At 45.0% G+C, this 23,458-nt stretch overlaps 1 protein-coding gene across 4 annotated transcripts in view; it reads left to right on the forward strand.

Annotated features, from left to right (window-relative positions):
* The first annotated feature begins 4,870 nt into the window (after positions 1–4,870).
* Positions 4,871–23,458, forward strand: part of ICE2 (interactor of little elongation complex ELL subunit 2) — a 140,129-nt gene continuing 121,541 nt past the window's right edge. For all 4 annotated transcript variants that reach the window (XR_011030328.1, XR_011030327.1, XM_068275695.1 and 1 more), the window contains exons 1-2: positions 4,871–5,121; positions 9,670–9,774. Coding sequence is in view for 2 of the 4 variants with exons in the window: in XM_068275695.1 (XP_068131796.1) it covers positions 5,096–5,121; positions 9,670–9,774 (131 nt within the window). In the remaining 2 variants the exon portion in view is untranslated. The remainder of the gene's footprint in view (positions 5,122–9,669; positions 9,775–23,458) is intronic.

Consider the following 23,458-nt stretch of genomic DNA (forward strand, 5'->3'; position numbering starts at 1 on the left):
TGTGAATTGGACCCATAATCTATTAAAAATACATGCAAGCCTGAACTAGGGCTTAGAGGTATACCTGCATGGATTTCAAAAAGCTTGTACAGAGCAATTACAAACTTAAATTATTTGACAGTTAAAGGGAACCAGAGAGGAACGTAATAAAAAAAAGAGAAGAAGAAGCTTTTATACATACCTGGGGCTTCTTCCAGCCCCATAAGCCTGGATCGCTCCCACGCCGTCATCCTCCGCTTCCTGGATCGGCGGTACCGGGTCCCGCCACTTCCGGCGGACGCGGCCAATTGTCCGCATCACAGGGACTCCCTCCATACTCGTACGCATGAGGCTGCGCAGTAGGCAGCCTCACGCGTACGTACATGGAGGGAGCTCCGTGTGATGCAGACTATTGGCCGCGTCAGCCGGCCGACTGGCGGCCATGACAGGACCCGGTACCGGCGGATCCAGGCAGCAGAGGACGGCGGCGTGGAAGCGATCCGTGCGTATGGGGCTGGAGGAAGCCCCAGGTATGTATAAAATCTTTTTTCTGGGGCCTCTGGTTTCCTTTAACATGACCCTGTAGTGAGTCTAAGCATAGTAAAGAGATATGAAACTCGGCATTTCTTCTTGGCTCTGTCTAAAAAGATTCTTCACAGCTTAAAACCTACTACCAGAAGAAAATTGGTAGCACAACAGCATTCAGTTAAAGCGGACCTAAACCAAACATTTTTTTAATTCAAAATATTTAGTTGCACCACTCTGACACATACAAATATAAATAAAAACTCCTTCAAGCCTATGAGCATTTCAGTGCATGCTTTTCACCCTTCTCTTTTCATAACTAGGGTTATACAGGTGGCAGCCATTAGCAATTCCTCCATTGCCGGACACCATCTACTCCACCAGTTTGCTGGATTTTTTGCCGGCAATATGAAAGGAAGGGAGGGGTTCCTCCAATAAATGTAAAATATTTTATATTTGTCATCATGCAGCTGAAAAAAGGCTGCTATTTATTATTATAATTTAGAAAATAGATTTTATTTCTGAAATCTTGTATTTTTAGTTTGGGTCCACTTTAAACATAGCACTTTCTTCTTCAGTGGGAAGCTTAAATCTGATGCAGAAGTTGAGGAAGTGATTACATTATCTTATTTGTGTCCTTATCTGCCACTGTTAGTAAACATTGCTGGCAGTGTTTTATCTGAATAAAAGCAGAAAGTGTACACAGAAGACACATTCTCACTGTATACATTGTAATATACAGTATAAATATAGCAGCTATGCAATAAATTACAATGGCAGCTTTCAGAGCAAATAAACCACTTTGGGAATTTGTAAACTGATGATAATGCTTGTGCACAAAAGCCAACATAACTTTTTAGGTAATAAAAAGTAGGAAAACACATTTAATTGAATGCTATGTTAATCTCGCTTTAATACATAGTTATATCTTGAAGCAGATGTTTAATGAAAGAAAGTTGCAGTCTCTCCTGTACAGCTTCTTCTAAATTGGAAGTAGGCCTAATTTATTAAAGCCACCTTAACCACACTGGGGACAATGTGGGAAAAGAAAAGTACTTCATAATACATGTTATGATCATGTCTGCAGCATGTATTGTTGGCTGCAGTTTGACTGAAGACAAGCAGTTTTTGATGTCATTACATGCATTTGCTTGCATAGTTTGGTTTGCACTCAAACTAGTTGCTGACTCTATCTGCAGTGGCTCTGCAATGCTGGCCAGCTCAGGATTGAATAATTACCATTCACCTGTGTGGGAATCTGCATGTCTGCTCCCATTGGATGACCTCAGTATAAAGATCTGCTTCCTGCAGGGCTCCTTGGGCTATCATAGCTTCAGTTAAGCCTGTCTTGCTGTTGCTTTAGTCCCGGATCGTGTTTCTTGTTCTATAGATACTTTGCTGGTCTTGCATCATATATTGGTTCATTGCCAATGCACCAATATATGATGCATACCAGCACGTTTATTATTTCCTTGTATTCGTGTTACGTTGATACATCAGTGTCGCTGATATATACGTACACGAACTGTTTATATCCTGTGTTCAGTTAGTCAGCCTTCCAGCACGTTTTGGTAGTTTGCGCGTATCGTGGTCACCCGTGCTGAGTTAGTATCCTGCTCCTGGTTCTGTTTGTGGATTGCGTTCATCTCTGCGAAGAGATAGCGAATCCTTCTGAGTCCTGTTCCCTGTATTGCTCCAGTCCTAGTCAGTGTTCCTGCTTATGTCATATATCGGTTCATTGCCGATATATACATATGTTAGTCAGACGTTACAAATAGTTTCATTGATAGCTGTAATTGTAATACGCTAGGAAAACAAACTTATTGTATATTTGTCTGTGTTACGTTCATCTATCTTGATCCTCTTATTTCCTGACTATCCTGTCCTGTCTTTGTGAGGCACGCCATCGCTGCAACGCATTGGCTGCCTCATTCCAGTCTGTCTTGTTGTGGACGCTTGCTGTCACTGAGTAGTGGCTAGTTTAGCAAGCGTTCATTCTGTCTACCTGTCCTGATCTCCTCAGTCCTGGTTTATGCGCTCAGCGCTACTTTGCGCTGAGACGTTATCACGAAAGTATTGTTTGTGGCTGTTCGGATCTGCACCGGCTCTGTGCACCACAATCTCCTATTGGAGTCAGTCCTCTCCTCCACTAAACTGGGGATATCCTGATTCCTTGTGCTGGTGTGTGTACCTCCTTCACGTCAGCTTATGTGTTGCATGCTGACTGTGGAGAATAAGCCCACCAAGCCTAACAATACACTGAGCTGCAGTGCAGTGCTTTTCTAACAGGAGATGATGGGTGAGGTCTGGTGGCCTGTCCTATGCTTGGAAACAAACCCCCACGCTGCTGGTAACAAGGAACTATAGGAATAAGATAGTAGGAGCCTTGAGCTACCATTCAACTATCCTTCTGCACCTTCTGGATTTTATTTTTTTCTTACAGTTACATCCAACGAGGTTGACTACAGTCCATGTCTCTTAATTTTGTTATTTGGGCACCAGGCCACTTAATTATGCTATGTGTGCCACAATGCCACTTCTGGTATGGTGGCACCAGGCCACTTAATTATGTTATGAGGACTATCAAGCCACTTAGTTCTATTATGGGGGCACTAGGCTTCTTAAGTTTGTTATGGGTGCATCCGGGTTCTTAATTCTGTTATAGTTTACTCCAAACTACAAATTTCTGTTATTGGGACACCAGGATACCTAATTATTTTATGAAGGGCACCAAACTACTACAAGCTACTTAATTCTGATATCTGGGAACCAAGTTAACTAGTTCCAATATCTGGTGCACACCCTACTTAATTCTGGTATTTGGGGGTACACAGCTACTTAGTTCCAATAGGTGAAAGTACAGGGGTATCTAATTCTGGTATTTGGGGGTACACAGCTACTTAGTTCCAATAGGTGAAAGTACAGGGGTATCTAATTCTGGTATTTGGGGTGTGCAGAGCTACTTTATTCTGGTATTTAGAGTGTATATGGTTAATTATGGTGTCTGGATGTACACAGCTACTGTATTCTGGTAGCTGGGTCTATAGTCCTACCTAATTCTAATATATGGTGGTACATGGCTATTAAAAGGGTATTTGTAGGGAATAAAAAGCCCAAATGGGTACTCACCAGAGTAGTGATGGGAATTCCGGCTTTTTTAAGAGCATCGGCTCTTTTGGCTCGGCTCCCATTAAAGAGGCGGCTCGTATGGCTCTCAAGCAGCTCTTCATTTAATATCATTAGATGCCACTCAGATATGGAAGAAAAGCCCCGCCCTGTCTCCATGACAACTCCAGGCTGCTTCTCTGAAGGGGGCAATCCCTCCTGCTGCTGCTCTGCTCCGCCCCATACACCCCTACAAGCTACAGGAGGAGGACTACATCTCCCAGCATGCCTCAGCGCCCTTTATTACAGAGCAGAGCAGAGCTGTGTGGGGTGGATACGGCATCAGCTCTACTCAGAGTGGGCATCGGCTCCTCTGATTCGCGTCAAAGAATCGGCTCTTAGAGCCGGCTAGTTCGGGAACGACCCATCACTACACCAGGGTAGAGTAACTCCGTACCTCCCCCAATTAGGGCTGCGCCCTCATTCAACATCTTCAAAAAGGACCTCAAAACGCACCTTTTTCACTCTGGCCTAGAGCTCTAAACCCGCAACTGAACTCTGGTCCCCTACCTTTTTGTGTCTCTACTTCTCCCTCTAAATTGTAAGCCTTCAGCAGGGTCCTGCTCCTTGTGTCTCCTATCCGTTCATGCACCCCCATTACCGTACACCCATCCTATAGGTCTGCGTGAACTCTGAGTGAACTTGAGTTGCCTAATCTCCATGTATTCCTGTATTGTCTTATTACTGTATGTCACCCCTAAATATTGTCTGTAACCTTAACTAATTTCCAGCGCTGTGTAAAATGTTGGTGTTTTATGAATACACATAAATATTTATATCTCAGGGCTTTGAGATATAAATGTGTGTATGATTTTGGGGTCAGGTCTTGCTTGTGTAAAGCCAGTGGTGTAGCGAAGGAGCTGTGGGCCGATGAAAGTTTTACATTGGGGCCCCCCAAGCACTCTATACATAATAATTGATGCGATTGATGCGGCGCACCAAAACCTGCCATTGGCAACTACAGTGTCAGCGGTGCAAGAAGGGGATGGGGAACAGTTTGTTAATGATTACCACTATTTAAAGTATCTATAGAAGTGATTATTATGAACACAGGACCAATAGAGAGCTAATACAGTAGTTGAGGGAGGGCCCTTCGGGGCCCCTCTGGCCCAAGGGTCCCGATGCCGTCGCTACCTCTGCACCCCCTATTGCTAAGCCCCTGTTAAAGCTGAATAATTGCGAAACAGCTGTTTGAAGGCAAACGGCTGAGGCGACTAACAAAAATTCCGTACATAAGCATGCAGTTAGCGTTTCAACCTCAAGATGCCACTGCAGCCCTGCTGTGTGCGATCTATACAAGGCTGGAAAGGGGAAGTGAGAGAAGAAGACGCGCTTAGTAAACAGAGCTCGGCGTGTGTGGCTGCCGGTGACGTACAAGCTGTGAGCCGCTCTGGGCATCTTGTCGCATGTTCTCTGTAGCAATGCAATGGAGGCGGCCGGAGAGTTAAAGTGGTGAGTGCTGCAGGGGTTCTTGTCGTTTTGCTGCTGACGCTGTGTTTATAGTAAATACTGAGTACATTTCAAATGGAGAGCGAGCTTCCCCCAACGAGAAGATTCCCACATGCTTGTGTCACATGTCATTCCCAGCACAGGACAGATGATCTGTATTGATTCCCTGATGACAGGCAGCGAATGGCATTATTTACCTGAGCAGTGCAAGACTGGAAGTTTACTGCTTTGTTTTGTAGTTAAACGTGTCTGCATAGCATAAGTTCTGGATTCTGCACAAAATTCATTTTCAATTATTATAAATGTGTATTTATAACTTCTTCTGCAGCACTTTGCAGAGCACCAAGTCATGTCACTAGAAGTGGCCCCCAGGAGAGCTCAAATCTTATTTTTGCCATAGTCTGTACTGTAGCATAGCCTAAAGCTAAATACACATGTTCATTTGAGGATCTGTCTTGGCTGATAATCTAGAGTGAGTACAGGATGCCCATGATGTCATGTAAAGATACAGTATGCTAGATCTTTTGTGACAACAATGCAGGTCAGCCAGGCAGTTGACATTGTAAGTGATAAATATGTTGGCTTTTACGTTGCTTGAATTATATTGGGCCTTATTCACAAAGCTTTTCTGTTAAATTACCTCACCTTACTCACAATTTATCTCTCCTTAAATGACTTAACTCTTGATTTGCCTCTCCTTATTTGACATAACTCATGGTTTAGCTCTCCTTATCTATTTATCTCATTCATTATCTCTCCATATTTGTTTCTCATGCATTAGCACTCCTTACAGTTAAGGTGAAAAATAAGTAACCTTTGTGAATCAACCCCATTGTCACTTACGATGGACTAAGGCAATGCAGAAAACTGTTCTGTGGTCTGTCTAATCAAAATTGGATTATTTTTTTTTGAAATCATAGACACAATGACCTCTGGGCTGAAGAGGAGAAAGACCATCCAGTCTGTTATAAGTACATCATTCATGCTAGCATCTGTCATGGTATCTAGCTGCATGTCAGGCTGATGCAGTGTGGAGAGAGGGAATCATGACACTTTGTTTCAATTTGCAATGTACATTAATTGCCACCACCTGCTGTGGCAGCGGGCGGTGAGGAGAGGGGTTTGGCCTAGGCAGAGCACGTTGCAGGTACAAATACTGGTGTGAGATTTCCCATGCATGGACTGTAAAGTTACATACACACATGCAGTAACCATTGGCTGAAACAGCTAATGACGACTGTTTTTAGTCGACGACCAATCTGTTTGTACAGCGAGCACCAATCAAGCTTTAAAGTGTTCCTGGGATGGGGCAGGAGAGAAAATGTATACATACCTGGGGGTTCCACCAGCCCCCTCTGGCCTGATCGCTCCCTTTTCAGACCGGAAGTGGCAGGTTTTCTGTGATGTTTCCTCCTATCACCCTCCCATTTCCTCTTCTTAAAGTGTACCTGAGACAAGGGGAAAATAAAAGTTTTATACATACCTGGGGCTTCTTCCAGCCCCCTCCATGCAGATCACTCCCTCTATCCGGGGTCTAAAGCTTCCTCAATCCTCCCTTAGCAGCCCCTTTCTCTGGGGCCAGTCAGGGTCAGTCGACACAGTGCGGCCAAGTGTACTCCCGCTGCTGGGAGCGGGCTGTTTCTGCACAGTAGTATTGCATAGAGAAATGTGGATCCAGCATGAACCGTAGGTACCTTTACGTAGGGTCAGGTTTGCTTTAAAGAACTATTCCCTAAACCTGTCCTTAAAGGGACTCAAGAGACAAAAAAACATGATAGATTTATGCATACCTGGGGCTACCTCCAGCCCCATCAGCATGGATCGCTCCCATGCCACCGTCCTCTGCCGCCTCTATCGCCGGTACCGAGTCCTGTCACTTACGCCGGACGCTTCCAGTTGTACGCATCCGCAGGGACTCCCTCCGTCTCGCTGGCGCCTGCTTTACGCATGTAATGGAGCTTTGAATAAAATGAATGACAGCAGTGCCGGCGCTCTCCTCCTCCTCTCTGCTTATAGATATTACTTTTGCCTGAGCACGCTGAAGACACGCAGTATCCATACCCAAGCCTTTGACTGTGCTGCCTCCTCCTTCTCCCTATATGGAAGACGGCTGCTACAGTGCCAGCATTTCTGCCTCTTTTTTTTTATCGATAATATTTTGACGCATGCACCTGCACAGCAGGGAGGGAGTGCACTGACTGGCCGAAGTGACGGGACCCAGTACTGGCGATAGAGACAGCGGCGTGGGAGCAATCCAATGCTGATGGGGCTGGAGGAAGCCCCAGGTATGTATAAATCTATTGTGTTTTGTCTCTGGTTCTCTTAGGCCCACCAACAGTGCATGTTTTGTGGAAATCCACAGAGGTAGTTCATCAGCTCTGCTGAGACACTAATCACCTCACCTGTGCATGTTTGTGGTTTTCTGCAAAACATGTACTGTTGGTGGGCCTTGAGGACAAGGTTGGGGAACACTGCTTTAAAGGAAACAGGCAAATGTTAGAAAATGAGCTTTACTGACGTGGGGCTTCCTCCAGCCCCTTGCAGCCAACAATGTTAAAATGCCCTGAACTATTTACACCGGCATTCCACAAAATAGTCAACGGTTCCTTACAAGAAGGGTGGTTTCCCTCTACTCTGAAAGAAGCAATCGTCAGGCCTCTACTCAAGAAACCATCCTTAGACCCAGATGCTCTAAACAGCTACAGACCTGTCTCTAACCCCCCCTTTCTGGGAAAAGTTATTGAAAAGGCTGTCTACCTCCAACTTGAAGACAGGCTCTCCAGAAACAACATCCTTGACCCTCTTCAATCTGGCTTCAGGAAATATCACAGCTGTGAAACGGCCCTCACCCAGATTTGCAATGATCTGCTTATTGCACGAGAGAAGGGTCAAGGTTCCATCCTGATTTTGCTCGACCTCTCAGCGGCTTTTGACACAGTCGATCATAAAATCTTGCTCAACAGGCTACAAGAGTACTGTGGCATAGATGGCATTGTTCTCCAGTGATTCAACTCCTTCCTGGCTGGCAGAACACAAAGGGTAGCCTTAGGGCCCTTCCTCTCCAACCCTGTACCACTAAAATACGGTGTATCTCAGGGCGCAATATTATCCCCTTTACTTTTCACCATATACATGCTGCCACTTGGAGAAATCATACAAAAACATGGCCTGACATATCATTGCTATGCTGATGACACCCAGCTATAGTTGTCATTCAAACCTGGCATTACAGACCCTACTCCACAAATAAACTCATGCTTAGCTGAGCTTCAGGAGTGGATGAATATGAATTGGCTAAAACTTAATGCTGACAAAACTGAGGTTCTTGTTATCGAGGGCCAGGGCTCAACCACAAAGCAGCCCCAGTCTCAACCAACACCGCTAAGGATAGGGAGCTCAGACCTGAAAAACTCAGACTGTGTGCGCAGCCTGGGAGTACTAATTGATAGGAAATTAAGCTTCAGGAATCAAATCTCAGCTGTTGTGAAACATTCCTTCTTTCATCTAAGCAATATTGCAAAGATTAAACACCTAATTCCTTCAGAGGATCTTCCAACCCTAGTCCATGTCTTCGTCACATCAAGGTTAGACTACTGCAACGCCCTCTACACAGGCCTGCATAAGAAAGACTTACGCCGCCTGCAATTAGTACAGAATGCCGCCGCAAGGCTGTTAACGAGCCAACCCCGCCATTGCCACATAACACCAACCCTGAGCTCACTCCACTGGCTACTGATAAAATGGAGAATTCCGTTTAAGATTGGCTTACTGACATTCAAATCCTTGCACAATCTGGGCCCTGGATACCTGAAGGACTTGTTGCAACTGCATCACCCCCCCCACAATCTTAGATCAAAAGGACGCAACACCATGGTCACCCCCAGAGTCCACCTCAAAACCTTTGGAGACAGAGCCTTTTGTCATGCTGCCCCTACACTTTGGAACATCCTGCCACACCCAATCAGGACAGCTCCATCCCTGGAAGCATTTAAGTCTAAACTGAAAACCTACCTCTTTAGTCTGGCATTCATGTACATCTGACTATCTCCTCTGTAACACAACCCAGCCTGCAACCCTGTATTAATCTGACACACAACTATGCGCTTTGAGTCCTATGGGAGAAAAGCGCTTTACAAATGTTATTGTATTATTATTGTATGTCCCTCGCCGCATGCCCCGGTCCCCGGATCCCCTCCATTGCGGATGTTGACCTCCCCAGGTTGGCATCGCCTGCGCCGCTGTCAATCATGCTCATTTTGTCTGAAGCCTGCACAGGATGCTCTAGACAACGTGAGCATGATTGACAGCGGCGCAGGTGCAGTAAATGCTGACCAGGCGAGGTTGCCTTCCGCAATGGAGGGGATCCCGGGACTGGAGACGCGGCGAGGGGCATGTTGGCTGCAAGGGGCTAGAGGAAGTTCTGGGTAAGTATAGCTCATTTTCTAACGTTTGCCTGATGTTTTCTTTAAGTATAAAAAAAAAAAGCACTCATTTCTTGTCTGCAACTGTGTAGCAACTCAAATATATAATATATATTTTTTTTCTTTGCAGGGATATCGAGCCTTACAATGGCAGGAACTGTTTTTTTAGCCGAGAATCATATGAAAAATATAATCTGGGTCCAACCCCTGCAGAACTTCTACTCCTTTCCAACAAGTAAAGTATATTAATCTTTGTGTCTCTTTTACTTTCAGTGTGTGTGTGTGTGTGTGTGTGTGTGTGTGTGTGTGTGTGTGTGTGTGTGTGTGTGTGTGTGTGTGTGTTTTGTTTATCAGGAAGTATGACTGTCTGGTTGTCATATCCTTAAAGAGAACCTATACTGAGTAAAAATATTTAAAATAAACACATGAGGTAACTTCGAATGAACATTGCATAGTTACCTTGCCATCAGTTCCTCTCAGAAGCTCACCATTTTCTTCTGACAATTATCCCTTCCAGTTCTGACAATATTTTGTCAGATCTGAAATATATCAGTTGCTGTCAGTAAAATATCAGTTGCTGTCAGTTATAGCTGAGGGGAAAACTGATGTACCCGGTAATGTCCATGTTTCCCTATGGCTCAAGTGGGCGATGTTACAGTTTAACTGTGTGCTGACCAGGAAGCTGTTATGGGTAATGGCCATTTCCAAAATGGAGGACTGAAAATTCCTTGATCACAGTGAACAAATAGGACGTGGGACAGGAGAAAGACACTGAGGATTAGACTACATGGAAGGTAAGTATGACTTGTGTATGCTTATTTTGACTTTTAATTTTCAGTTCAGGTTTTCTTTAAATATAAAAGCTATAAGTGTTTCCATCATGCTTCTGTCAGGTCTGATAGGCACACCAAATCTATCTGCTATACTATTCGCCCTATATACAGGTAGTCCCAGACTTAGGAACGCCCAACTAACGAACGACTCCTCCGTACGAAAGGCCTGAAATGTGAAATTTTGATTCTGTGGGAACAGGTAAAAAAAAAAATGTTTCAAAAGAACTTGTAGTTTTTGTTGTGGTACTTTATACAAGTTCGGAGTTCTAGAGTACCAGAGGTTGCACAGAAGGCTGAAAGCATAGGGGAGACAGGTGACACAGAAACAGGAAACTTGGACTCCTGCAATTGGCGAAAGTTTGGCTGCCACAATAGGTGCCCATTGAAATACTGGCAACATGCCCACACTTTCCCATATTGCTGTAATTTCAATGAGCCTATTTTTTATATGCCCAGTGAAACAGAGGGAGGTACAGGTGTGCATAGAAGAGATACAGGGGACAGAGATGGCACAGTAAGAGCGAACCGACACTCCCTATGGCCCAGTGCACACCAAAAACCTCTAGCAGAACTGCAAAACGCTAGAGGTTTTCGAAGCAGATTTTCAGAGCGATTCTAGGCAGAGGCGCTACATATGCTATTGACGAAATTCTGTTTCTTCCCACTTTATTGCCTGATGAAGCGGGCTGTGCCTGCAAAACGCGTTGCATCTTTGGGGTACCTTTTAAATAAATGTGTTTATATTAATTCAGACAGTCTTTTTGTGTCTGCTTTCTGGAGGTAAGTCCACCACTGCCTCCCAGCAACTTTTAAAATTTTAATCAATTTTTATTCTGCTAGCGCCTCTCCTAATACGATACTGTGTCCACCCTTGGGGAAGGGGTGACCTACCCCCTTCTTTCCGATCTACAGAGAGTGACATCTTAATCCTGAGAGAGGACAGGTCTAATCTCCTCACCTGCATATACAGTGGTTGCCTATGTGGTAACACGTGTGTGAGTATCTACATCTCATTTTTTTCCAGTAACCCTCCAGGACAGGTATACTACGAGATTTGACCCCTCCCAGGAAACATCCACTTGATCTCTCTATAAGTACAAATCCACCGCAGGTGTCCGGCAGTATGGATGTTTCCTGTTCCCTGGAACAGGTCTCTCTATAGTATGCCGGAGTCCTGGAGAGCCTGGGTGGCTAGGGGCTAGTAATGGCATGCTGCCTGGAGAAGTTTCACAGCGGGAGCGGAGGTGGACAGAGACCGGGCAGCTTACCTCTTCATACCGCAGGATGTCGGGAGCTGCGGGGAAGAGAAGGCTGCGGCTAAGACGCTGTCTGCGGAGGCGGCTGGCTCGGAAGTGTGCGTTGGGGAATGTAGCGGTGGACAGGAGGCCGTACGCATTAATTCCCTCACCCAAGATGGCGGAACGGATGTTTCCGGTTCCGCCATGACGTCACTTCCGCCCGCCAGGATAGAACAGCCGCAGCGTCTTGGCGTCCTCTCTCACAAATTCTGAAAACATAGTGAGGGATGGACGCATTTCAGGAAGCCGGAGATCCTAAGCAGGGGGCTAAAAAGGATCCTAAGGCAGACAGACCTGAGGGAGAAGCCACTAAGGACGCAGGAGCGGTGAGACTTATGGTGGTTTCTTTACGTTTAACAGCTAGCCTTAGCTGTGTTTATTCAGTAAATAGATGTCTCATTATTTTAGAGCATTTACTGATTATTGTTTTTTTTTGACATGGGGTATGGTTTGTCTCTGTTTTTTTCTTTCTCTTACAGAGTAATACCTCTGATAAGCCCAGGTCAAAACGATGCCCTACATGTAATGTAAAATTGTCACATGGCTGGGTCAAAACGTTATGTCAGGCTTGTACTATAACTATACTTAACCACCCTGGCGTTCTATTGAGATTGCCAGGGCGGCTGCGGGAGGGTTTTTTTTTGTAATTAAAAAAAAAAACTATTTCATGCAGCCAACTAAAAGTTGGCTGCATGAAAGCCCACTAGAGGGCGCTCCGGATGCGTTCTTCTGATCGGCTGCGCAGGGCTCGGGCGGCTGGGGGGACCCTCTTTCGCCGCTGTACGCGGCGGATCGCCGCGCTGCGGCGGCGATCAGGTAGCACACGCGGCTGGCAAAGCGCCGGCTGCGTGTGCTGCTTTTTATTTTATCAAAATCGGCCCAGCAGGGCCTGTGCGGCTCCCTCTGGCGGTAATGGACGAGCTGAGCTCGTCCATACCGCTAAGGTGGTTAATCAGGAATCAGCTACATCTTATAAATACTTAATGAATGCAATGAGAAGTGAGATGGCAGAATCAATTAAAGCGTTCAGAGATGCTATGGCGGTTGCAGTAACACCAGCACCTGGGGTTAATACTGTACCTGATAATGCCTCGGTTCCGGTTAGTATCGAATCTAGTAGCTCGGCACCAGCAGGGTTGCTTTCAGCAGCTCCAGAAGTTAATGAGGCACCTGTAGCGGAGGAGAGTACAGCTACTGGTGGTGAACTAGGGGCGGTACATAGAAAAGCATTAGCAAAATCTAATAGGCAAGTTTTGTCCGACTCAGAACCAGAGGAGGTTGAGATGGAAGAAATTTCTGACTCTGAGGATGATGATGAAGATGTTGAATTAAACACTGATAAGCCGGCAAGATTTAAGTTTGCAGCAAATGAGACAGAAGAGTTGTTAAAAGCAATCTGAGGCTTTAGATCTGAAGGCGGAAAAGCCGCAAACAACTTCGATTCATGATGAATTGTATGCGGGAATGGAGGGGGATCAGCCTTTAGTATTCCCAGTACATACATCAACTAAGAGTTTGATTAATAGTCAATGGAAGAACCCTGACAGGAAGGTGTTCTTATCCAAGGGATTCAAGCGTAGGTTCCCCTTTGCAGAGGAAGATAGCAGACATTGGGACAAGTGTCCCAAGTTGGATGCGGCTTTCTCTCAGGTGAACCGTGAAAATGAATTGGCTTTTGAGGATGTAGGTAATCTTAAAGAACCTTCAGACAAGAAAGCAGAATTTGCATTAAAGAAAACTTGGACGGCTATTGGTGCAAATTTGCGACCTGCAGCAGCTACGACGGTGGTTGCCCGTACATTAAATCTGTGGATGCGGCAGGTTGAAAGGCACTTCAAAATAGGTTCAAGTAAAGAGGTGATTTTAAACTCCTTGATGGTTATGTGTAAGGCGATTCACTTTATAATAGATGCAGCGTCGGAGTCAATTCGATTGACCGCCAGGGCTGCAGCATTAGCCAATGTGGCTAGAAGAAATCTTTGGATAAAGACTTGGGATGGAAGTTCTGTATCCAAAAACAAAGTATGTACAATACTGTTCTCGGGTGATTTTTTATTTGGGCCTGACTTTGAACAAATTTTTGAGCGCACGGCGAATAAAAATAAATCATTTCCAAAGAAAAAGGAATTTCAACAGACGAAGAAATGTTTTCGTCAACCTGGTCAATTTAATAAAGCAGGCCAGCAGAATAAGCGTAAGCAGTGGTCCTTTAACAAAGTGCAGAGCAAGCCGAACGCTTTGTTCAAGAGCACGGATGCTCAGCCCAAGTGTAAGTGACAACGAAAATCAGGTGGGAGGAAGACTGGGGAAATTCCTTCCATACTAGAAACAAATTGCGACAAGCCCATTTTATAATAAATCTGATCGAGGACGGATATCACATAGTATTTCAGGAAAGATCTCCGAAACGTTATGTGATAACAAAACCAGCAAAGATTGTAGAGGATTCAAAAGAGCTAGAGAATATTCTACAAGAAATGTTAGAAAGACAGGTGTTAACAATTGTTCCAATAGACAAGGAGAAAAAAGGATTTTGCCAAAACAATTTAGGAGGTACTAATGCGGGGCATATGCTCCAAGCAATAAGAACACATGTTTTAAGGAAATATCAAAAATACTTTATTAATTATCAAAATAGAGGTACATAATAAAAAAAATCACACATTAAAACAGAAACATCCTAATGGCTGTCAGCACACCGCTTACTCATGCCACACACGCAACACCCATACAGTCCTGACCCCCTGATAGTAGAAACTCGATAGTAGAAACTCATGCATGAGCTAGTTTCACTTGACTCAGACTGAGTGTTTCCAATGAGAGTTCTTGAGTGAAATGTCCGCTCAGTAACGATAACTGGATATCAGGCCGCCTCCAGCAGCCCAGCAAAACGCAACAAACATGGGTATAAAGAGAAATGGATAATCCAAGTAACAGCTGTTCCAGCACTTGTGTTAGGAAGGCAGTTCAAAGGGCACAGGTAGAGAGCAACAAAAAGCTGCAGAACTGAGGAGAAGCAAAGCAAAGTCCATCAAAACATAAGCAGGAGCGACAGACACTGCAAGCTGCCAGCATGCGGAGTAAAGCGTTGACATAACATGTATTCCAGAGACAGGCAATGCATACAGTACCAGATGAGTGGTGTCCTGTCAGCTCCAGTCCATATATGTAGTGGAAGATGCAAAAGGTAGCTCCATCCTGCAGCAGGCAATAGACGTATGGGAAGAACAGAGTCCGGCCTGAGGGTGGGGATAGTAGGTGGTATGGGGTGGCACAGCAGCCGGTGCGGACAGCCTCAGGACGCTAAGCCACGCTGTCCTGACATGTTTCGCCGGACTTCCGGCTTTCTCAAAGGGGGGCGTAGCACAAACATAACACACATCCTAATGTCCATCTAAAGTACTCCAGCTCGCCAATCGGCGCTCGCAGCGCCCGCCCCACACGGCCCAATCCCAGGAGGGAGGAGGGAGAGAGGCAGGAGGCTTCATCCACTCACGAGCCGGGGGGGCGGGCGCAGCAGCCACCGACAGGCGCGGCCGGGCACACACATCATGAGGTACATAGACGCCCACACACTCCCCCAGCCCCACCCACACAAAGGAGGGGGCGAGATGTAGAATGGAGAGTGTAGGACTAAGAAGCAGCCAGCCTCACCTGAGAAGCGGTAAGGGCGTCCAAGCACCCAACCCTGTATTAAATACATCAATTATGAACGTAAGCCCAGTAGGGCATATAGATATATGTAATATATTAATTAACACATGGTGAAGAGTAGAATAGCAGTAAATATATATAAGAGACCTGCTCTATGCAAAGTAGTCTCCTCCAAAACAATAGGTAAGGAATCACTATTCCTTTAATATATTTGACCAACTCCACATAACTAGATGCGGAGTGCTGCAAAACTCACGTGGGGGGACGCTGCACTAACACATACAGGTAGACCACAGGCAGGAGAGGGAGAGCACACATAGGCCAACACCTCAAAGGAGGCTCCAACTATAAAGGTAAGAAGGAAGAGTAGCTATTGTTTTCATTGAGTCCAGGTGGATCCGTGGCCCGAAGGTCAAAGATCCACCTGGACTCTCTCTGGAGCAGCAGACGATCACTGTTACCACCACGAATCGTGCGATGGATGCGATCTAAACCTATAAAACGAACTCCCGACGGATTGCCACCATGCCACCATGTACAGATTTAAAGTGTCGGGCCACAGGAGTGGGGACAACTGAGGCGTTTTTGCTCACAATGCTGGTGATGTGCTCAGACATGCGAGATCTTAAATCGCGTTTTGTCTTACTGACATAAAACGCCCCACAGGGGCATGTCAGTAAGTACACCACCAGGACCGTGCCACAGTTGACAAAATGCGATAAATTCCAAGGTCTGTCATTGGGAAGTATTACTGTTTTTTTCCAACCTGAATGTAGCGGCACATAGTGCAGCCGCCGCACGTGTACGTATCCAAGACTTTACAGTGTTGATGTACATTCCCACTCCCATGAAAGTGGCTCCCGACCAATTTATCCCTCAATGATGGTGCCCGGCGAAAAACTATCTGCGGTTTCTCAGGCACGATTTTAACGAGTTTAGGGTCATTTGTAAGGATGTGCCAGTGACGATCCATTATACGTTGAATTGATGCAGACTGTGCGCAAAATTGCGTGCAAAATCTTAGCACCTCCGAATCACGTTTCGCACCCCCGGACGATCCGAGTAAAGTGTCCCTGCTGCTCATATGAGCTCGTTGATAAGCTTGTTTCAAATGTTTGTCACGATAACCCTGCGCATGAAAACGTGCGCGGAGGTCATCCGCCTCCCTCCTAAAGTCCACAATCTGTGAACAGTGGCGCCTCAAGCGGAGATACTGGCCCATAGGGATCCCCCTGATCGTGTGATCAGGGTGGAAGCTATCAGCCCGCAGCAAGGAGTTGGTTGAACTGTCTTTCCGAAAAAGTTGGGTAAAGAGGTATCCCCGTTCGTCAATGCCCACCCTAATGTCCAAAAACGGGATACTGTATGCATCCCATTGTAGCGTGAATCTTACATTGCGATCATTTGCGTTCAAACAGGACACAAACGTTTGCAATAGATCCACGCCTCCCGTCCATAAAATGAAGATGTCGTCAATGTACCTGTGCCACGTCAAGACGTGGCACAGGTACATCGAGAGCCCATCATCCGAAAAAATAACGCGTTCCCACGCCCCCAGGTACAGATTAGCGTACGACGGGGCACACGCGGTGCCCATCGCCGCACCTGGAGGTAGTGGGATTCCTCAAAAACAAAAATGTTATTATGTAATAAAAAATGTAACAGGGACGAGAGAAAGAGACTGTGAGGCACATATTGTAACCCTAATTCGCTCAAAAATAGGTCAATGGCGTCAATCCCCAAATTGTGCGGGATGCTTGAGTATAGGGCCTCCACATCGAGGGCCACAAGCAGCGTACCCTCCGGCACCTGCATCCCATCCAAAATTTGGAGGAGGTGCAAGGTGTCCCGAGTGTATGAAGGGAGGGACTTGACATGAGGCTGCAGATGCCGATCAATATATACACTCTCTCTCCGTTAAGGAGCCCCTACCCGAGACGATAGGACGCCCAGGTGGTTTAATGGGGTTTTTATGCACTTTAGGAAGTGCATAAAATGTTGGAGTGATCGGATCTGCAACCTTCAGAAAAGTCCCCACATCAGCGTCTATGATGTCTCGTCCCACAGCCTCATCAATGATGGAAAAAAAGCTCGCTTTGACAGCGAGCAGCCCTCGAGGGGGAGACCCCAACATAGCAATCCCGCACATTGAGAATGTCCAAACACATCTCCCTATATGCTGAGGTGGTCATGACCACCACATTACCGCCTTTGTCGGCGGGTTTAATGATCTACCGATTCTGGGTTGACAGTTCGGTGAGTATAGCAAGCTCCTCATCAGTCAAGTTACTGTGCCGCAAAATCCCCTGTCTATGCCCCTCAAATCCTTCTCAACAACGGATATGAATGTTCTTAAATTAGGGCAGAGCGTGAACGGGGGAAACCTCTTGGATCTATTAAAGAGCCCAAAATCTTGTAAACGAGGGTGATAACCACAGGGTGGAGGAGGACATAGCCATGTCTCCTCGTCTACCGTGTTTACCTCCCCCTGTAAGTCAAAGAGATTACGACGTGCCACAAGGTCATTGTCCGACCATTCACGAGCAACTGGATCAGGGGCAACCTTCCTTTTAGGATCCTGTCTTAATAGCTGCATCAGAACACGTCTACCGAACAGATGCAAATCAACAACCGTTCTAAATACATCAATGTCATTAGTGGGACAAAATCCCAATCCTTTACTTAAAATTTTGGTTACGGTGTCAGACAAATTTTCTCCAGTAAGATTGACTATCTGTGGAACCCTAGAGGCATAATCAGGATTTACCGCCTCTGCATTATCCTGAACGGATTGATGACCCCCACCCGAGGTGGGGTCTATAAGTTTAAAGAGGAGGATGATGACGCAGAAGATAGCGTCTCGCATCCGCCCGCCGCAGGTGATCCTCTGGGCTCGCCTGTCTCTCCTTTTGATTTTCCGCCACCACATCCTTGACCCTTTTTGATTACTTTATCATTTTTTTTCGGCTGATTTTTCTCAGCCCTGGAGCGTGTATAATGGTCTTTGTTGATATTCTTTTTGGAACCCAAGCTTACTATACTGGCTGAGCTTACGCTGCTGACCGAAGAGTCAGACTCTTCTGCATCAGCAGCCGGCTGTGGAGGTTGGTCAGGGGTCTCAACCGGCCGGGCACCCGGCCTCCCTCCCTTGGGCCTTGGACCTTGTTTTCTTACACCCCACCTATATGCAGTCCCAATCCTATAGGCAGTTCTATCTCTTACTAATTTTTGATCACGTTGAATAATTAAACCTTTATTGAATTTTTTGATATGATTCTCTAACTCTTCGTTATGCTTTTTATACAAAGGGTCTTCCTGAAATGCCTCCAGCGATCCACTCACTGAATCAATTTCTTTTTCCACTGACTCAAGATCATCCCCCATCCAGTTCACTCATTAGGGTGAGACATACCTGGGCACACGTTTCAAAATTAGATTCCCATTTGTTTTTGAACTCCTGTGGAATATTGCTTCTATGGGGAAACACTTTAAAGCGCAGCCGCATAGGTGCAAAATGGTCAGCCAAATATCTTTTATTGTATTTGAGATTCCAGTGTAATCTGGATTTCTTTTCATACAACTTGGTTAGCTTTCTGAAGCCCCCGTTTATCAGCTGCTGTGCCTCCCTGTCACCGCGCGACTGTTAACAATCCCTCTCCACCTGCGACACCAATACATCCCAGCACAACATCCCCCACACAAGAGGGATCCACCATACAAAATGTGAACAATAGATAGAAACCCAGGGACTGAGTCCCAATTAACCCCAAAAAATTGGGTATTGCCCCCTATGGGAAACCATCCGGTCACAATAAGTGATATATTAGTTGGAGTATTGCCTCGCAAATGAAATAGCCAAAACAATTTAGGAGGTACTAATGCGGGGCATATGCTCCAAGCAATAAGAACACATGTTTTAAGGAAATATCAAAGGATTTTATTCGAAAATTTTCATGGTCAGAAAACCGACAGGGAAACTGCGAATGATTTTAAATCTCAAACCAATAAATCCGTTCATAAAGCATGTCAGATTCAGAATGGAATCGATCTACACCGTTCGGAATCTTCTAATTCCGGGAGGTTACATGATAAGTATCGATCTGAAAGACGCATATTGGCACGTACCAATCGAAGCAAGGTCTCAGGCATTTCTGAGGTTCGCGGTGGGCAACAAGAACGGTATGCAGCACTACCAGTTCCGTTGCCTCCCGGTTGGAATAAAATCGGCACCACAAATCTTTACAAAAATTATGGCAGAGATAGTGGCGCATCTTCACAGGAAAGGTATCATCTTAATCCCTTACCTGGACGATTTATTGATTCAAGCAGATTCAATTCACGAGTTGCTACGTCACAAAGAAATAGTGATTACGGAATTAAAGAAAGCAGGATGGGTGATCAGTATCGAAAAATCGCAGATGCAACCATCCCAAATTATTCAGTTCCTAGGATTTGTAATAAATTCAGTGGAACAGAGAATATTTCTGCCAGAACTAAAGGTGATAAAGATATTACAGGAGACGGAGAAATTCAGGTCCTTATCGGTAATATCTATCCGGGAAGCAATGAGGCTACTGGGGCTGTTAACGTCATCAGCTCCAGCAATACAATGGGCAATGTCCCACACAAGAAGATTGCAGATGTGGATATTGAAAAACTGGGGGAAAACAGTACAGACACTAGATCATATAGTAAGAATTCCAGATCAGGTAAAGCTATCCCTACAGTAGTGGATAAACAGACAGGTTCTATCCCAGGGAAGACTTTGGCAGTCCCCAACAGAGATAGTGTTGACAACGGACGCAAGCATGTCAGGTTGGGGAGCACACGTGCAGACGTTCGAAATACAAGGTCTCTGGGATCAGCGTTTAAAAACTCAGTCCTCAAATTACAGGGAACTGATGGCGGTAAAATTGTCCCTGGTTGCAGCAATGCATTTACTGAGAAACAAGCATGTTCAAGTAATAACAGACAATGCAACAGTAGTAGCATATGTGAACCGACAGGGAGGAACAAGATCGTTCAAGTTACTAGAGTTGGCGTTAGAAATTCTGACAGCAGACAGCAGAAAAAAATCTGAAATCTTTGATAGCAGTTCATCTAAAAGGGTAGATGAACAATCGGGCAGATTTTCTAAGTCAGACACAGACATCAAACATGGAATGGACTTTAAATATAGATGTGTTCAGATGGCTAGTCCGGATGTGGGGAGTACCACAGATAGACTTATTTGCAAACAGGGAAAATGCGAGCAAGACGTTTTTTTTGATAGCCATAACTTCGGCAAGGCGTATAAGTGAATTAGAGGCATTATCATGTAAGGAACCCTTCTGTACAATATATGACGATAGGGTTATTCTCAGAACCAGCGAAGAATTTCTGCCAAAAGTCGGTGACAGATTTCACAGATGTCAGGAGATCATACTACCCTCTTTTTATGCTAATCCTATAAATGAAAAGGAAAGGACATGGAGTACATTAGATGTGAGGAGATGTCTGATAGAGTATCTGAAGAAGGTAAAAGATATCAGAAGATCAGACAGTTTATTTGTTAATTTTTCAGGTAAATTGGTAGGTCAGAAAGCCTCAAAAAAGATGATAGCTAGATGGATCAATCTATGCATTGTGGAGGCTAATAAGACTAGCAATTTAGAGATGCCAGGTGAAGTGAGGGCTCACTCTACAAGGGCATGGGCTTTCAGAGCAGGGGTGCCGCCGTTGGAGATATGTAAAGCGGCGACATGGAAGAATATCAACACATTCATGCGCCACTACAAGCTGGATCGGATGACTGCTAAGGATCAGGAATTTGGAAGGAAAGTCCTACAAGCGGTCAGCCCGCCCTAAGGTTGGTGATATTATTTTCTCGCTCATCATCTCGTAGTATACCTGTCCTGGAGGGTTACTGGAAAAACCCTAAGCTAGCTAATGGGTAGATTTATTTTAGGTGACCCTCCAGGACAGGTTGCGAACCCACCCTTGTAAAATAATTGTATATATTATACGATATATTGTAGATATGTGTTGATAATGAAATGTAGAATGTAAGGTAGGTAGTCTGGTGTGTAGACCATGTTCAGGGTTTCTTGGATACATACTGCCGGACACCTGCGGTGGATTTGTACTTATAGAGAGATCAAGTGGATGTTTCCTGGGAGGGGTCAAATCTCGTAGTACACAGAGCTGGGACAAGGTCCTCCAGCACCCAAGGCTGAGACACCAAAGTGCGCCCCTCCATCCCTCCACCCCAGCCATCACACACTGATTGCTATTACACTAAGAGGCGCCACTGGGCCCACAACTTCCCCAACACCTTAATATCTAGCTATCTGGCTTGCAGTCACTGCTATGTATCCCGATTTCTTATTTCTTTCTGCTTCAAACACAATTAGGAATGACAGCTGAATGAATTCTGTGCCCCCTCCTACACTGCGCCCTGAGGCTGGAGCCTCTCCAGCCTATGCCTCGGCCCGGCCCTGAGTACACCTGTCCTGGAGGGTTACCTAAAATAAATCTACCCGTTAACTAGCTTAGGGTTTCACATTTTTCACTTGCTTTTAACATACTATACTATATTGGGCTCTCGGTTTCTTTGTTTTACTTTGCTATCTTGTTCTCTCATATGTTTCCTCTCCTGTCCTCTTCACTTTCCATTCTCTCTTTTCTTTTGTTATTTTGTATTCTTTTGGTTGGAAAATGTAGGGATACGATACATTCCACTTTTGTTAGAATGTTTCAATGTTGGCCTCCTGAACTGCTTGTTTTGCTATGATCTCACCTATTAGCTTCAGGCTATTTTGGACTCAGTAGAATCTTCTGCTTCGGTGTTCAATAAACGTTTATTTGGGGGGAACAAAATCTAATTTTGGGTGTAAAATAACACACAGCAGATCACAGGTCATTAAACTAAAAATAATCCATAATGGAGAAGTCATAGCTCACTAAACACCTTTTTAGAAATATTTGAAGGGATTGTGTTGTGTGACTTGATCAGTCTTTTACATTGATGTGGAGGACTTTTAGCCCACCCTTCTTCTTTTAGTTTACTGGTATGTTTTACGCACTGTCCTCAAGGTCCCACCACAGCATTTGTCAAGGTGAGGTCTGGACCACTGAAAAAAACTGTTGTAAAACTTTTTTTTTTTTTGCCGTTGTTGTAGATTTACTGTTGTGCTGGGGATTATCTTTTTAGATAATCTAGTCCTGGCCAAGCTTTAGTTGTTGTTATGCTGGGAATACACAATGAGATTTTCCAGTCGATTTACTGCACGATCTTATTTCCAATCGTTTTTTTCTGATCGATTTTTCTAATCTATTTTCTTTTATCAATTTCCATTCACTTCTATTAGAAAACGTTCATAAAATTGATGGAAAATCAGATCAGACATGTTGGAAATTATCTATCGAGCCATCTATCTGCTGAAAAAACTTATGGTGTATTCACAGCAGTGCACAGATGTCCTCACATTTTGACTCTAGATTACCATATATTATTATGAATAGGTTGATCCATTGCTGAGTCCACCACCGCACTTTTGGCCTAAAACAAAAAAGATGGTCTAAATGCTGTAACCCTTCAATTAGTTCCCTCTGAGGCCGCTTTCACACTTTGATGTTTTCATTGCATTACACTTTTTTGCTGCAGGGTAACGCTAAAGCAATGAAAATCTATGGGGCATTTCAGACTAGATGCGGTGCACTGGAAGCATTCGATCTGACGCGACGGCAACAGTGCGTTATCGATGAGCATCCGCAGTGCATATGAATTGCTTTCGTGTAATTTGTATTTCTGCCACAGGAAGTGATCGCTAGAGAGCCTCTCTTCAGATGCGATTCACTGCCAGGATTTAAATGCAGGTTCATTATCGCGCATTGCCACAGATAATTACAAAGGCTTTTTGAGCATTGCAATGCAATCATCCAAACGCTGGTTACTAGTGTGAAACTGGCCTGACAGTGTGCCACTCTAGCACTCCATACGCTCTGTATGGTACAGTGTAATATGCAGTGAGGTCATGCTAGGTATTATGGGAGGAAGTTCCATATTCAGGGTCATAGGATCCTTCTGATTGCAGCCCTACCTATCTTAACAGGTTTCAGCTTTTTAATAACTTGGGATGCTTCATTTTTCATC

Source organism: Hyperolius riggenbachi, chromosome 3 (genome assembly GCF_040937935.1).
Source record: "Hyperolius riggenbachi isolate aHypRig1 chromosome 3, aHypRig1.pri, whole genome shotgun sequence".
In the NCBI taxonomy this organism is placed as follows: domain Eukaryota; kingdom Metazoa; phylum Chordata; class Amphibia; order Anura; family Hyperoliidae; genus Hyperolius; species Hyperolius riggenbachi.